This window comes from Pan troglodytes, chromosome 2 (assembly GCF_028858775.2).
Source record: "Pan troglodytes isolate AG18354 chromosome 2, NHGRI_mPanTro3-v2.0_pri, whole genome shotgun sequence".
NCBI lineage: Eukaryota > Metazoa > Chordata > Mammalia > Primates > Hominidae > Pan > Pan troglodytes.
The window spans coordinates 115826157-115841014 of record NC_086015.1 but is presented as its reverse complement, the minus strand read 5'-3'; the positions used below and the strand labels follow the sequence as shown (position 1 = coordinate 115841014).

Below are 14858 nucleotides of genomic sequence, written 5' to 3'. Positions count from 1 at the left end.
TATTATTCAATTGGAATTGATTACTGTTATATAAGAATTTGAACTATGAATACTCTATTCTTTCTTCATGTGGGGAGACCAATTGTCCTAAAAGTGAGGCTTCCTCACTTTATTATGTTTTATTATTACAAATAATACTTCACTCAACAATCAAACATTTCTTATGAAATTTTTTTAAACACTATCATGGAAATGTTGGGTGCATATTACTTGATTTTTAGTTCATAAGACATGGAACTATGAGATGCTACATATAGACCTAAGGCCCCTTTGTGAATGTTTTTTAATTTGGACCATCTTCAAGCTACACCATTCCTCTCCTAATCAAAGCTTTATTATGGCATTTACTTTAGAGTCTTGATCTCTATGCAACAATGACTCCCATTAGCAAGTATTTTCAACTTGCTCCATTTTCAACTTGTTCCACCATCATTAAATTTTGGCTTATTAATACAGGGCTTCTTGGTTCCAGAATGATTATAGTTGCAATTTACTGATTACCCTGCATATATCACCTCAGTTAACCAACAAAACAGATAGGTATTGTTACTATGTTTTAAAGAACTGGAAAATGAAATATGGAGCAGATTTGGTTCTCTGGAAGCAAACATAGATAGATTAGGGATCAACAACTGTGAAAGGAAGGGATCAGAGGAAGAAACTGTGATGTAGGCCTAATATACCCTTGGCAACTCAGTTGGGAGCTCTGGATCAAGTATTGCCCATCAGCTTCCCATGTCAGCTCAAAATGGCCAGAAATCTGTACACTTTCCTTGCTCCATCATTGGATGCAAGCTGTCATGGGAAAGCATGACCTTGGTCAAGATGTGTCTCAACTGAGCAGACCTGGGAGAAGTTTACAGTTGGATGTACTCTGCCTATTGCATTCCCCCCATCTAAGGACAAACACATCCTTGAAGGGGGATCTGAGAAGTGCATTTCTGTGTCTACTACAGACTCTAAGAACGTAGAAAATCTATGAAAGCTTCTAGAGCTAGTAACTGAAAAAGCTTTGATACCACATATGTGATTCAAAAGCTTATATCCCCTGCCAACTCATAATTGGTTTCTAAATATTCCTTCAAACTAGTATATCAAAATCACCTTTGGAGCTTTCTGAAAATGGGGATATCTGGCCTTCACCTTGTGAGATTCTGATTCAGTGGAAATGGATAGGATTAAAAAATTTCACCAATTTTATAAAAAGTGTCCAGGTTGATTATAAAATACAGTAATGTATAGAAACTATTGCTTACAATAACATTAATGAAAAAATGACATCAAATAGAAAAATGTCAAAGATTTTAAATGCTGGACTACTTTTACAGTAAAGCTATGGAATGTTTTTGGGGAAAGTTAAAAAGATCAGTACCAAGATTCATCTCTTTGGGGTTGTCTAACATCAGGGGCAAGACTTTTCCAGGATCCTGTGTCGTGTTTTGTGATTACTGGTTCTCTGATCACCTGGGGGAAAAATATTGCAGAAAGTATAGCTGCTTCATCATTTGTGAAAGCAACTGAGTCTGCAAGTGAACTGAAAAATTTGCCCTCCAAGTAGTTCCTGAGATGTTTGTAAAGAGAGTTTGAAGATACTAAATTCTATTTCCTTTTTGTCTTTCAACATAAAACTGATTAGACGTTCATGTTTTTAAAATTGTTTCAATATGTAATGCCATCGCTTTCAAGAATGTAGTAAACTCTTTAAATTTGCAAATATAAATGAAAATTGTAATTTTTGGATCAAACAATATACATAATTATGATGGGATTACAAAAGTTATAAGCTTAAGGCAAGATTGACTTGTTACTGAGCTAATAAATTTCTGAGTCTGGCTTCTTTCCATTTTTTTTTTTTTTTTTTTTAAACTAGAACAAAGACAGGAGTGAGTTCAGAGGCAGGGTTTTATCTACAGTGGGACACTCAGGACTCTACCTGTGGAGGGATAAAGTGCTAGGCATGCTAATAAAAGCAAGAAATATATAAATCTTTTAAAAATACATTAGATGCTACATAAGATTTTTTCCAAATTTTGTCTAATTAGCATGGACTTTTTATATGAAAAATATTTAAAATAGTGACATAACAGTTTTAAGCTGAGATAAAGTTAATATGATCTCTCTCTGGTTTGGGCTTATGTAACCCATAAGCCATAAGGTTATGGCTTTTGACCTCTGGGCCATTTTAAAGGGACAATGAGCCTTGCTTCATCTGCCTCAAGAAGCTTTTACTCACTGTGAACACAGGAAAAGGAAGGAGCTGTGAAAATACTGCATTAATATTTCCCAGGATGTTTATTTGATTAGTAACAGAAATTCTAAAAGGCTATGTGTACCCTCTCTGTATTATACTATATTATAAGACCAACACTAAAGGTGGATGTGAGGAAGTCGTAATACTGATTGAACGAGTTCTTTAAAATCAGCAATAGCAACTCATTCATCATTCATCTCCGACCATAGCACATTGTCTATTTGACTCAATAAATACATGATAACTGTTTTTTAATTTTAATTTACCCTTGGCAACTCAACTGGGAGCTCTGAATTAAGTATTGCCCATCAGTTTCCCATGTCAGGTCAAAATGGCCAGCAATCTCTACACTTTCCTTGCTCTTAAAACTTTCCTTGAACTTAAAACCATTGAAGTTTGGCCTTGGAATAAAATCATCAGTCTCTGAGGAAAAAACTTACATAATCGACTTCTGTCAATGATCACTAATGCCACAAATCTAGATCTCTCATTTGGAGTCTCAAATGGCAGGTGAATTTGATTAGCTCCTATGACTATAAGCTAAGCTAATTATTACAAGTGGATGTGGAGAAAACAGTCCTATGGTGGCCTGTGCTATCTGATCTTGAACTTTTCCATTTCTTCCTTTACTGTTTCTATTCTACTTCATCGAGACAACAACTGCATGAAGAATGTTTAAAATGGAAATTTCCTTTAATTGATATTCAAGATCTCCTTTAGATTAGAACTTTATTATCTACAGAGAACATGTAGCCAATATTAATGATGATCTTGTTCCATTGATATGTATCCACAGATTAAAGACGGCTGCTCTTCCTTCTTCTGTTGAGGAAGTGCTTCCTGTCACTCATTTTCTCCATAACCTGAGACAAATCTTCACTGGGTTAATGACAATAAGCATCCTCATCTTACCGTGACATGTACAGGAAAAAAAAGAAACCTAAAATCTTTTACATAAAAGAAGTTTCATAATCACAAGCTATCACAAAGGGGAAAATGTATACTTACCATTGATAGTTTTACCATAAATTTCCTGACCTTAATTTGATTAAAATCTCAACTTAAAGACTGCAACAATATAGATTTCTTTAAAGTTTAATTGCTCATTTCACTGAACATTGAGTGCAGGAAAAACCTCAAGCTGGGGCAAAAACGTGGTAGAGCGGAAGGAGAAGTTAAGGACTGAGCTGCTTTGCAGATCAGAGTGTTTGAAAGTGAACAGCCAACCTGACAAGAAGCAAAAACCACAGAACAGAGTACCACATCGTCTTTCTGTTCACTTTGTTTCACAAAATCATCCAGGCTCTTCCTACTCTCCTCTCTTACCACCTCTCTCTTCTTTTTTTTTTTTTTTAGTTATTTCACAGATGCCACTGGGGTAGGTAAACTGACCCAACTCTGCAGCACTCAGAAGACGAAGCAAAGCCTTCTACTTGAGCAGTTTTTCCATCACTGATATGTGCAGGAAATGAAGACATTGCCTGCCATGCTTGGAACTGGGAAATTATTTTGGGTCTTCTTCTTAATCCCATATCTGGACATCTGGAACATCCATGGTAAGGCACCTGCTTAGGTTATTTCTGGTTTTATTTCTCAGGGGGTCTTGGAGGCAACATTTTCCCTTGTTGAACTTAGTACGGTGTAACGTTTATACGAAGTGGGTAATCGTAGATGAAACCAAGCTGTTACATTTGCTTACCGAAGACATCGTAGAGCATAAACCAAATTAGAACATAGTATTCACCTGCCTAATCATAGGCATCGCATCAATAGCTTGGCTGACTTTCTTAAAAACATGTTGATGGTAAGAAAAGAGAACTGAGTAGATGTTATAAATAGTTAAGTACAAATCTATCACTACTTCTTGCAAAAATGCTCTGGCTGCCATACTGATAATGAATAGATAGCTCGTTCTTTCCAAACTGAGTGCAGTAGAGTGTTGCAGTGCTCAGTTGGGTAGGACAGTTGTTGGATAATCGGAGTTATACATATCTCCACGGTTACCCTCAAATAATATTGCCTCTAAATAAAATCTCTATACTTGCTTCATTGGGATGTATGCCTTGAGAATACCGATTGAGAAAATGCTACAAAATATAGGAGCAGAACTTTTCGTCATTGCTTCTATTTTGTTGAAAGGGAATGGTTCCTACTTGGTTGTCAATTGAACACAGAAAATAAGTTGGATTCTGCAAAGATGATATTTAGCCACCCCTGCAAAGACTTTATACAGGCAAAACAAACAAACAAACAAAGGCAATTTCTTTTTTATTGTAAAGTCGCTTCCTACCTTATATTGCATAGGAACCCACATATTATCAAGAGGAAAAGCCTCTGAGTGGCTCATCAGAAGCTTGTGATTTTTCAGGTTTTTTTTTTATTTTTTTGAGACAGAGTTTTGCTCTCGTCACCCAGGCTGGAGTGCAATGGCGTGATCCCGCCTCACTGCAGCCTCTGCCTCCCGGGTTCAATCGTTTCTTCTTCCTCCCGGGTTCAATTTATTCTCCTGCCTCAGCGTCCCTAGTAGCTGGGATTACAGGCACCTTCCACCACGCATAGCTAATTTTTGTATTTTTAGTAGAGATGTCGGATAACCCCAATTATCCAACATCTGTCCTACCCAGCTGAGCACTGCAACACTCTACTGCACTCAGTTTGGGAAGAACGAGCTATCTATTCATCATCAGTGTGGCAGCCTGAGCATTTTCGCAAGAAGTAGTGATAGATTTGTACTTAACTATTTATAACATCTACTCAGTTCTCTTTTCTTGCCATCAACCTGTTTTTTAAGAAAGTCAGCCAAGCTATGGATGCAATGCATGTTGGGCAGGCTGGTCTGGAGCTCCTGACCTCAAGTGATCCACCTGCCTCAGCCTCCCAAAGTGCTGGGATTACAGGTATGAGCCACCACGCCCAGCGATTTTTCAGGTTTTAAATATTCTGTCTTATTATTCCCTACAAGCACACATTTATCAGTTTGGCTACTGCAATTTTAAATTAGAAAATCTGACCACTGAGGTTCTATGGAAAGTCTATCTATAATTTTAAACTGTGTAGTTTGGAATATGTCTCTATGATGCCAGGATGCCATACAACCAAGTGCGAAGTAAAAAAGTCCTTAGTTACTCAAACGTCTTTATGTTTGTAAGTATCTAGTATTAAGTCAACTAGGTGCTTAGATGGTTGACTGAATTTTCCACCTTCCATCAGATGCCTACAGTCACATAGCTACAACTGGAGTCAAATATTATTAAATAGATTTCTTCCCCATTCGAAGGATACATAAACTACTCTCTATGAAATTAAGAACAATGAGTTTCAGTGCTAAACCACATTGATGGTGGGGTAAGACATTTATTTCTCCCAATGTGCAACCTAGCATTTGCAAAAGTGAACTTGGGTGTTAGAACTGGGTTAATTTACTGGCTCTGCCACTTACTGTATGGCGTTGATTAAGTCTCTTCTCTTTAGTTTCCTCATTTGTACAATACAGGTAATAATTGTACCTAAATTATGGGGCTGCTGTGAAGACTGTAAATGCAATAATATGGGTAAAGTGCCTCGCATAGTAAGTGCACGTATTTAAAGCTCAGTAAATGTTAGTGGTATTTTTCCTAAATTATTTTCACCATGCAACCTCCATGTAATTAAATGAGAATTATGTTTTAACATTATTATTTAAAATAGTTGAGTTTTTAAAGTTAAAAATAAAATAAATAAGTACAATATATTTTGCAATATATTTAACCCAAAATATAGTGAATCAAATTCTTCAGAAAATGAAATATGGCTGGGAGCCATGGCTCTAGCCTTTAGTCCCAGCACTTTGGGAAGCCAAGACGGGCATATCACCTGAGGTCAGGAGTTTAAGACCAGACTGGTCAACATGGTGAAACCCCATCTCTACTAAAAATATAAAAATTTGCTGGGTGTGTTGGGAGGTGCCTGTAGTCCCAGCTACTCGGGAGGCCGAGACAGGAGAATAGCTTGAACCCAGGAGGCGGAGGTTGCAGTGAGCTGAGATCACACCACTGCACTCAAAAAAAAAGGGAAAGCCTTGAGTGAAGTACTGGTCAGATATATACCAGTTGATATAATGGATTGCAGCAGCAGTTGCATTAAATTAAAGCTATAGGTTAAGAGAAGGAACATTTGGTGAAATTTGTTCTCCCAGGCAGAGCTGATGGCTCCATTTCTTAAAACCACATTAACTACCTTATATCTTGGGGATTTCCTGTGATTTACTTAATTGCTGAGTTCTTTACAGTAATACATTTTCAAAGTGTTTAAAGATAGCCTTTGAAGATTTTTCCCCCTACTTCAAAGCAATGTGAGATCCGTGTCCTTGTTCCTAGGAGTGAGGCTGCATATATAATAAGGCTGGAAAAAATGTAATGTTCTCTACAAACTTCCTGTTTAAGGTCCTTCTTTATTACAAAAGTATGCTTGCTTACTTTTTGTGTTTCTCTAAAAAATTAGAGAAACTTGCCCCTCAGTGTGTGGCATACAGTTTCTGTCCTAATAGAAGTAATAAAAATGTCAATACCTTCCCTTCATGGGCAGATCATGCTGGCAAGATCTAGACTGCAAGTGGAAGTGTCTCTGTCCATTGTCTGCCCTGTCATCCTGGACCATTTGTCTGAGGCTGCCCTAGACCCTAGTTCAGTTGAGGTTCAACCAAGGATTCCACCTTTAGGCAGGCAGGAACACTGCAGTTAATGTCTGGGTATCACCAACACCATATATGATGCAGAATAAAGGCAGTTGGAACTGTTTGATTGATTACTGGTTATTGTGATTTTTAAAAAAAGCAATCCTAGTCTGGTTCAGTAAGGGAAGGACACCTGTATTCTGGCTCTTTTGAGAATACAGTGGTTAGGGCTATGTCTCCATTTTGGTCTGGCTTGTGTCATTTTTTTCCCTTTATTATGATGGGCCAGTATGGTCCATGGACCAGCTTTTAAACACCGTGTTCCACATCCCACACAGATTGTTTTGCTCTACCACAAACTGGCCATATCTTTGGGTCAAAAAATATCATTCCTTGAAGTTCAGGTTTTGTAGCACAGTATCTTTATAAGGCATATTTCTATGGCTTCAGCTATTTGTTCCTATTGAAATGTGCATATGGAGGAATGCTAGAGATAGAGCTCTGTCTTCTGCCAAGTGCCTATGTATTGTCACAACAATGCCTGCCATATATTAAATAAATGTTTAGGAATGCATTCTGTGGTTACAGGACTTCTTGAATTAAAGCATGAAAAGATTAACCTTGTGCTCATTGCAGCCTTGACTATACTTTTCCTATCACAGAGAAGTTTTTAAATTTCTTGCTTCCTCTGTCCTACTACCAAAGTTTCCTCTATTGTAAAGTTGACGTCAAAACTATTTATCTTGCCTTATTGGGACTTTCCTACTTAATTTCCATTATTTGTGAGTTTCATCTTTATGTAGAATTCAGAATTGTCAAAAGAAAAATATTTACAGGCATTTGTAATCAGGTCCAAAAAATAATCATTTTCTTTTTTCCTTGGAGAAGCTGTGTGGTATGGTGGCTAAGATCAGGGACTCTAAAGCCAGACTCCATGGATTAGTATCCTATGTCTGCCATTTAATGGTTTTGTGACTATAAAATCTCTGGTTCTCAGTTTTCTCATCTAAAAAAATGGGAGAATAATCTTATAAGGTTGTTGTGACTATTAAGTGAATTAATTCCGTAAAACACTTAGAATAGTGCATGGCATGCCATTCAGTGCTGTGTATATTTAGCTAATTTTTTTTCTTTTAGTCCAACATTTCATTAGTTTAATAGTCCCGTTAAAGTAACATTGGGTGACAATTGGGAATCAACCACAAATAAAAATTTGGAGTTCACAAAAGTCTTCTATAAATTACTCTTGATATTATTATCTACTCTTTTTTTTTCTTTATTTCTTCTAAAAAAGGAAAACAGGATACATGTGCAGAAACGTACAGGTTTGTTACATCGGTATACGTGTGCCATGATGGTTTGCTTAACCTATTGACCCATCCTCTAAGTTCCCTCTCCTCTCCCCCTACTCCCCAACAGGCTCTGGTTTGTGTTATTCCCCTCTCTGTGTCCATATATTCTCATTTTCAACTTCCACTTATGAGTGAGAACATACAGTGTTTGGTTTTCTGTTCCTGTGTTAGTTTGCTGAGGATGATGGATTCCAGCTTCATCCATTTCCCTGCAAAGGGCATGATCTCATTCTTTTTTATGTCTGCATAGTATTCCATGGTGTATATGTACCACATTTTCTTTTTCCAGTCTATCATTGATGGGCATTTGGGATGGTTCCGTGTCTTTGCTATTGTAAATAGTGCTGCAATAAACATACGTGTGCATGTGTCTTTATAGTAGAATGATTTATATTCCTTTGAGTATATACCCAGTAATGGGATTGCTGGGTCAAATGGTATTTCTGGTTCTAGATCGAGGAATCGCCATACTGTCTTCCACAATGGTTGAACTAATTTACACTCCCACCAACAGTGTAAAAGCGTTCCTAATTCTCCACAGCCTTGCCAGCACCTATTGTTTCCTGACTTTTTAATAATCGCCATTCTGACTGGTGTGAGATGTTATCTCCTTGTGGTTTTGATTTGCATTTCTCTGAGGATCAGTGTTGAGCTTTTATTCTTATGTTTGTTGGCTGCATAAATGTCTTCTTTTTTTTTTTGAGATAGAGTCTCGCTCTGTCGCCCAGGCTGGAGTGCAGTGGCGCAATCTCCGCTCACTGCAAGCTCCGCCTCCCGGGCTCATGCCATTCTCCTGCCTCAGCCTCCCGAGTAGCTGGGACTACAGGCGGCTGCCACCACGCCTGGCTAATTTTTTGTATTTTTAGTACAGAGGGTTTCACCGTGTTAGTCAGGATGGTCTTGATCTCCTGACCTCATGATCCGCCTGTCTCGGCCTCCCAAAGTGCTGGGATTACAGGTGTGAGCCACCGCGCCCAGCCAGTGTCTTCTTTTGAGAAGTGTCTGTTTAGGCTGGGTGTAGTGGCTCTCGCCTGTAATCCCAGCACTTCAGGAAGCTGAGGAGGGCAGGTCATTTGAGGTCAGGAGTTCAAGAGCAGTCTGGCCAACATAGTGAAACCCTGTCTGTACTAAAAATACAAAAATTAGCTGGGCGTGGTGGGACACGCCTGTAAGACCAGCTACTTGGGAGGCTGAGGCAGAATTGCTTGAACCCAGGAGACTGAAGTTGCAGTGAACCAGGTTGCACCACTGCACTCCAGCTGGGTAACAGAGTGAGACTCTGTCTCCAAAAAAAAAAGAGAGAGAACTGTCTGTTCATATCCTTTGCCCACTTTTTGATGCGGTTGTTTGTTTTTTTCTTGTAAACTTTTTTAAGTTTCTTGTAAATTCTGGATATTAGGCCTTTTTCAGATGGGTAGATTGCAAAAATTTTCTCCCATTCTGTAGGTTGCCTTTTTGCTCTGATGAGAGTTTCTTTTGCTGTGCAGAAGTTCTTCAGTTTGTTGCAATTGCTTTTGGCATTTTTGTCATGAAGACTTTGTGAGAAAAATGCCAAAAGCATTATCTACTCTTATCCTTGGTCACCAAGAAAAGCTAATAGTGTTTGAGAATCATGCGCTTGAGTTGTATTGTGTCAGTGAATTGTATCATATGCGATTTGCTTCACTGTTCTAATATTCTCCATTCTGTTACCTCAAAATAAGCTCAATATTTTGTACCTTTCTGGTATACTCTCATGGTTATGGACCTGATTTACATGTTTATCTCAATGGAAGAAGTGGCTTGTGTGCAGCATGTGTCTGTGTGTATGCATGCAGAGGTGTCATACAATTTGAGATTCACTTAGAACAGAGTCCAGAAGAGTGTTAGATCAGTCCCAGGAAAACATCAAGTTTAGCTGGCAGAGCTCTTTAATTTCTCTTTTCTGCCTTCTTGATAACCATGTTCGTCTTATAAGCACAACCTGGAACTCACACACATCACAAATGGCCTATTATCCAGTATTTGGCTACAAGGGAGGCTGGGGCATTGAGATTTTTATCTGGGGGGTTATGGCCCCACTCCATTTTCGTCTATAATATTAGAAGATGAGAATTAATATTGGCAGACATTTAGCAGATTCTGTCCACATAAGTATTGTTTAGTATCTTCAAGGGCTTTGAAAATGCCACTGAATCTCAGTGTGATGTCTGTGGTAGAATGTATTAGAGATGTGAGGAAGTATCTGGGAAGAAAGTAGAGATGGACTTTCCCTTTCCAATCATAATACGTAAGTCACACTTAATCTGAACATCACAAGTAACCATCCTTCCACTGAAGTCAATATTTAGAAATACTTATGTTGGTTTCTGATCAAATGCCAGAGGCACTCACTGATGCTACTGTCAACAGCTTCTCAGGTATGCTGTCTACATTTGCTGCCCTATGTTTCTTCCTGAAGTCCCTGTGACAAAGGTGGAAAATTTAGCCTCTCTGAAGGACAGGGCCTATGTGTAACAGGCAATCAAAGTCTCTCTGGACCAGAGCTATTCTCTACATTGTCATCATAAATCATTGTTCTTTAGGACTCATTAAGTTGACTAGAAGCTTTTACTATTCAAGGGCGATAATTACATGTTGACCAACTAAAACCACCAGAAACTCATCCTTGTTACACAGAGTAGACAGGTCTCTAAGGAGTGCAATGCATATGAATCCTCTGGCCTAGAGAAGCAAAGTCAGTGACCAATAGGGTAGATCTGCAAGGGGACATTTGTGACTTGGCAGAGATGTAATGAAGAAGTCCTGAAAGGAAGCTTAGAAAATTATCAAAGGACAAAGTTTTTTTCAATATTCTAGTTTTGACCAAGGCAAGCCTTGCTGGTTAATATATTTCTGTAGAGTTTCCTCTCCCACATAAAAGAAGAGCATGCTTATATTGGATGTGCTGCCTTTCTTCTCTCTATTATATAGATATATTTTTGCCTGGTGTATATACTAGTTATTATGCACCACTGCTGATCCCTAGAATGGTTGTTGGGGGTAATTTTTCACAGCAGAGCCTTCTGTGTTTCCATCTTGCCTTTACCATTCATAGGCTTTACACCTCTGGACAATGACTCAACTTCTGTGTGATTTCCCTAAATTCATCCTATCAGAAAACATAATAATATCTGGTACTTCATGTTGTTGTTATGTGCCAAGCATAGTGCTAAGAATATTTCCTATATGTTCTCATTTGCTTTCACAACAACCCTACTGGATAAGAGCTTGTGCTTTGGAGTTAGCCACGCCTGGGTTAAAGTCCTAGCCTTGACTCTTCCTCCTACCAGCTGGTGATCTTGGGCAAGTGGCTTATATTCTCTAATACCCAGTTTCCTCAACTTAAAAATAAAGGCCATAATAGTAATTCCCTCATAAAATCATTGTGAGGGTCAAATGAAACAATACATGTTTGGTATCTAAAAGTGCCTACCTCATAATAAGAACTTTGAAAATATTAGTCATATTCTTTTTTTCCTCCTGTTAAGATGGATCTAGGTTGGGTCTACAGTGTATAGATAATGTGAGGTGGAGTGTACTTGTGGGCAAGTGGCAAAGAATGTGTAGCAGTGATTCTAGAGGTGATCTCCTAAATGTAACTTAAACTTTCCATTGGGCATCTGACCTCATGACCTCTAAGGTTCTCTTCTTGTTCTACTCTTAAATATCTCAAGGAGAGGAAATGACATGGGGACTTTGTAAGCTTTGCTAAATGTCGGAAAAAGCAATGACAAATACTAGAATGACTGATTTTAGACAAAACAAGTTCAGAATTATTTCAAACATCATAAAATCAAGAGATACAGAGCTTAAAGTCTTCAGTGGCTCAATACAACTGCATTGAAGAGATCAGTCTTCAAATTTACTTGCCAAATAGTCATACTACACTAATAATGAGAAATTCTAACTGTAGAAGAAATTGCTTTAAAGTGTGCTAATACCATATGAAAGTAAACTTAAAGAAAAATTTCATAAATGAATATAAGAAGATATGTTTTTATAAGAAGGGGATTTTTAAGAGGAAATAATAATAAAAGATGATTGTGAAAATGCTCTCAATTTTCTTGTTTCATGGTTGTTGTTTTTTTTTTAATAATGGGCATGAATGTAGATTTATGCCCTGTGTATTCTTGGCATTAATACTTTCCAGTTCCATTTTTGTGAAGGAAATTTTACATTGTGTGTGTGTGTGTGTGTGTGTGTGTGTGTGTGTGTGTGTGTGTTTACCCAGGGAGAAAATGGCTCTTCTTGTCTAAAGACCAATATCAGGTAATATCCACAGAGAATAAGTTAAATCTACTATTGCATACTACATCCTTGTCTGTGATCTGTATTGTCTATGATCTGTATCTTTAGTGTTGTTTTTCAGGAAAGACGTATGTAAATATAATTTCATTTTACAGAAGGGACTGAGGGCCAGTCAGTTTTCATTGTACTCGTGAGAACAATCACAGGGTTTTCCTTAAAGTAACAATAGTCACTTTTACAAAAGAAGCTTTGATTTTAACATATGTTTGTGTGTATCATACTTACTTAATTTTCTCCAGGTATTCCTAGTACTTCTGAGAATATCTGACTTATGGAGTGGTTTATTTACCACAGAGTTAAAGTAATACCTTTAATAGACATTACATAATACATTAAATGAATACTTTCTATATGAGGTGGAACTCCCCCACCCTAACTTCATGTCACCACATTTCTGATTTTGTGAGTGTATGTCAGCTAGTTTATGATGGGAAAGTATGCTACCTGGGTTTTCTGATGTCGTCCATGTGATTTCCCAAGGTATGCAAGTCAATGTCCTCCCAAGATCCTTGAAGTATAGTTCCATGGCTGCTATTGCTGTGTGTGGATTTGCCCTGACTATGTACAAACCACTGCCTTGTGGGATCCCTAAACTCTAATTTCAAGGGAAGATTTGCGAGACAGATTATTTCCCTTCCCTGGTGGCCATCATCTCTCCCCTCCTCTCTACCATTCCAGCCTTCTAAAGTAAGGCAGAACATAACATCTGGAGGCCTTTTTGCTCCTGAGTGTAAAGACTTCATTCCTTCTGTAGCCTCCCCAGCATGCGTCTGAAGTTTTGGTTTGCTTGTTGTTTGTCTGTGATAGTATTTTCTGATAGAAGCTAAAATCCTGGTTGATGTCACAGAAAATTATTGGTTTATTATACCGTTAGTAATCATTTTAGTTTCTCAAAAAATCATTTGTTTAATTTCTATGTTAAACTCTGACACTTTCTTAGGTCAAGTTAAGGCAATCTGCATTCATTACAGTCATTCATTTCTTTCAATGGTTGCAACCACTTTGAAGTTTCCATAAATTTGTAAGAATTTTTCAATGGAGACATAGTGAAACTCAGGTGAGATTTTCCTCATGATAATGGTTATAATCAAAACATATGGTATTTAAAAATAAGAAATAATGATATTTTACAAAATATTCATAATCATAACCCTCTTTTTTTTTTAATGGCTGATTGGTTTCAAAAATTACCTACTCTCTTCAGCTCAGCAACTACACTTGCTCAGCTGGGAGTTACGAGACTATACAGTTGTTTGTGGCTGGCACTCCTTTCTGATCAGCTGGTCTGTGTAGCTGGATGGCCATGGAGTGTCACTTGTTAAATATTTTTAATATCCACCCCTGAGTGGACATAAATCAGGCCTTTTCAAACTGAATACTTGTAAAGTCTAGCTTTTCTTTAGTAGTTATAACTTAACCACTGTAAGGTATGTTGAGCTGCATATGTTCTTCACCGCAGTGCCTTTTAGCCCACCTCTCTAAGGGCTTAGCTGTCTCTGCTGTGCAACCAGTACTACATAGCAAGGTAACACACCATCAAGGAAGTAGCAGACTAGATAGAAGACAGAAACATGAACACATATGTAGTTATAAAGAGTGATGCATGTCGGCTGGGTGCGGTGGCTCATGCCTGTAATACTAGCACTTTGGGAGGCCGAGGCGGGTGGAACACAAAGTCAGGAGTTCAAGACCAGCCTGGCCAACATGGTGAATCCCCATCTCTACTAAAAATACAAAAATTCCCTGGGCGCAGTGGCAGGTGCCTGTATTCCCAGCTACTCCGGAGGCTGAGGCAGGAGAATTGCTTGAACCCGGTGGGTGGAGGTTGCAGTGAGCTAAGATCGCGCCACTGCACTCCAGCCTGGGTGACAGAGCGAGACACCGTCTCAACAACAACAACAAAAAAGGAGTGATGCATCTCACACAAAATAGCATCAGACATTTGCTAGGGAGTGGGGATATGAGGGTATGGTAAGTTTGCATAAACTTACTGGGCTAGGCCCAGCGCGGTGGCTCACGCCTGTAATCCCAGCACTTTGGGAGCCCGAGGCGGGTGGATCACGAGGTCAGGATATTGAGACCATCCTGGTTAACCGGGTAAAACCCCGTCTCTACTAAAAATACAAAAAATTAGCCAGGCGTGGTGGTGGGCACCTGTAGTCCCAGCTACTCGGGAGGCTGAGGCAGGAGAATGGCGTGAACCCGGGAGGCGGGGCTTGCAGTGAGCGGAGATTGCGCCACTGCACTCCAGCCTGGGCGACAGAGCGAGACTCTG

General features: G+C 38.7%; 1 protein-coding gene across 4 annotated transcripts in view; it reads left to right on the top strand.

Moving 5' to 3' along the window:
• Positions 1-3214: 3214 nt before the first annotated feature.
• BTLA (B and T lymphocyte associated) overlaps positions 3215-14858 on the top strand; it is a 35897-nt gene continuing 24253 nt past the window's right edge. Inside the window, exons 1-2 of one of the 4 annotated variants that reach the window (XM_063806994.1) lie at positions 3215-3507; positions 3608-3807. In XM_063806994.1, the coding sequence (XP_063663064.1) occupies positions 3720-3807 (88 nt within the window). In that variant the 5' untranslated portion in view covers positions 3215-3507; positions 3608-3719. Of the gene's footprint in view, positions 3808-14858 lie in introns of all 4 variants that reach the window. The other 3 variants (XM_063806996.1, XM_001154904.6, XM_063806995.1) reach the window with 3 other exon arrangements.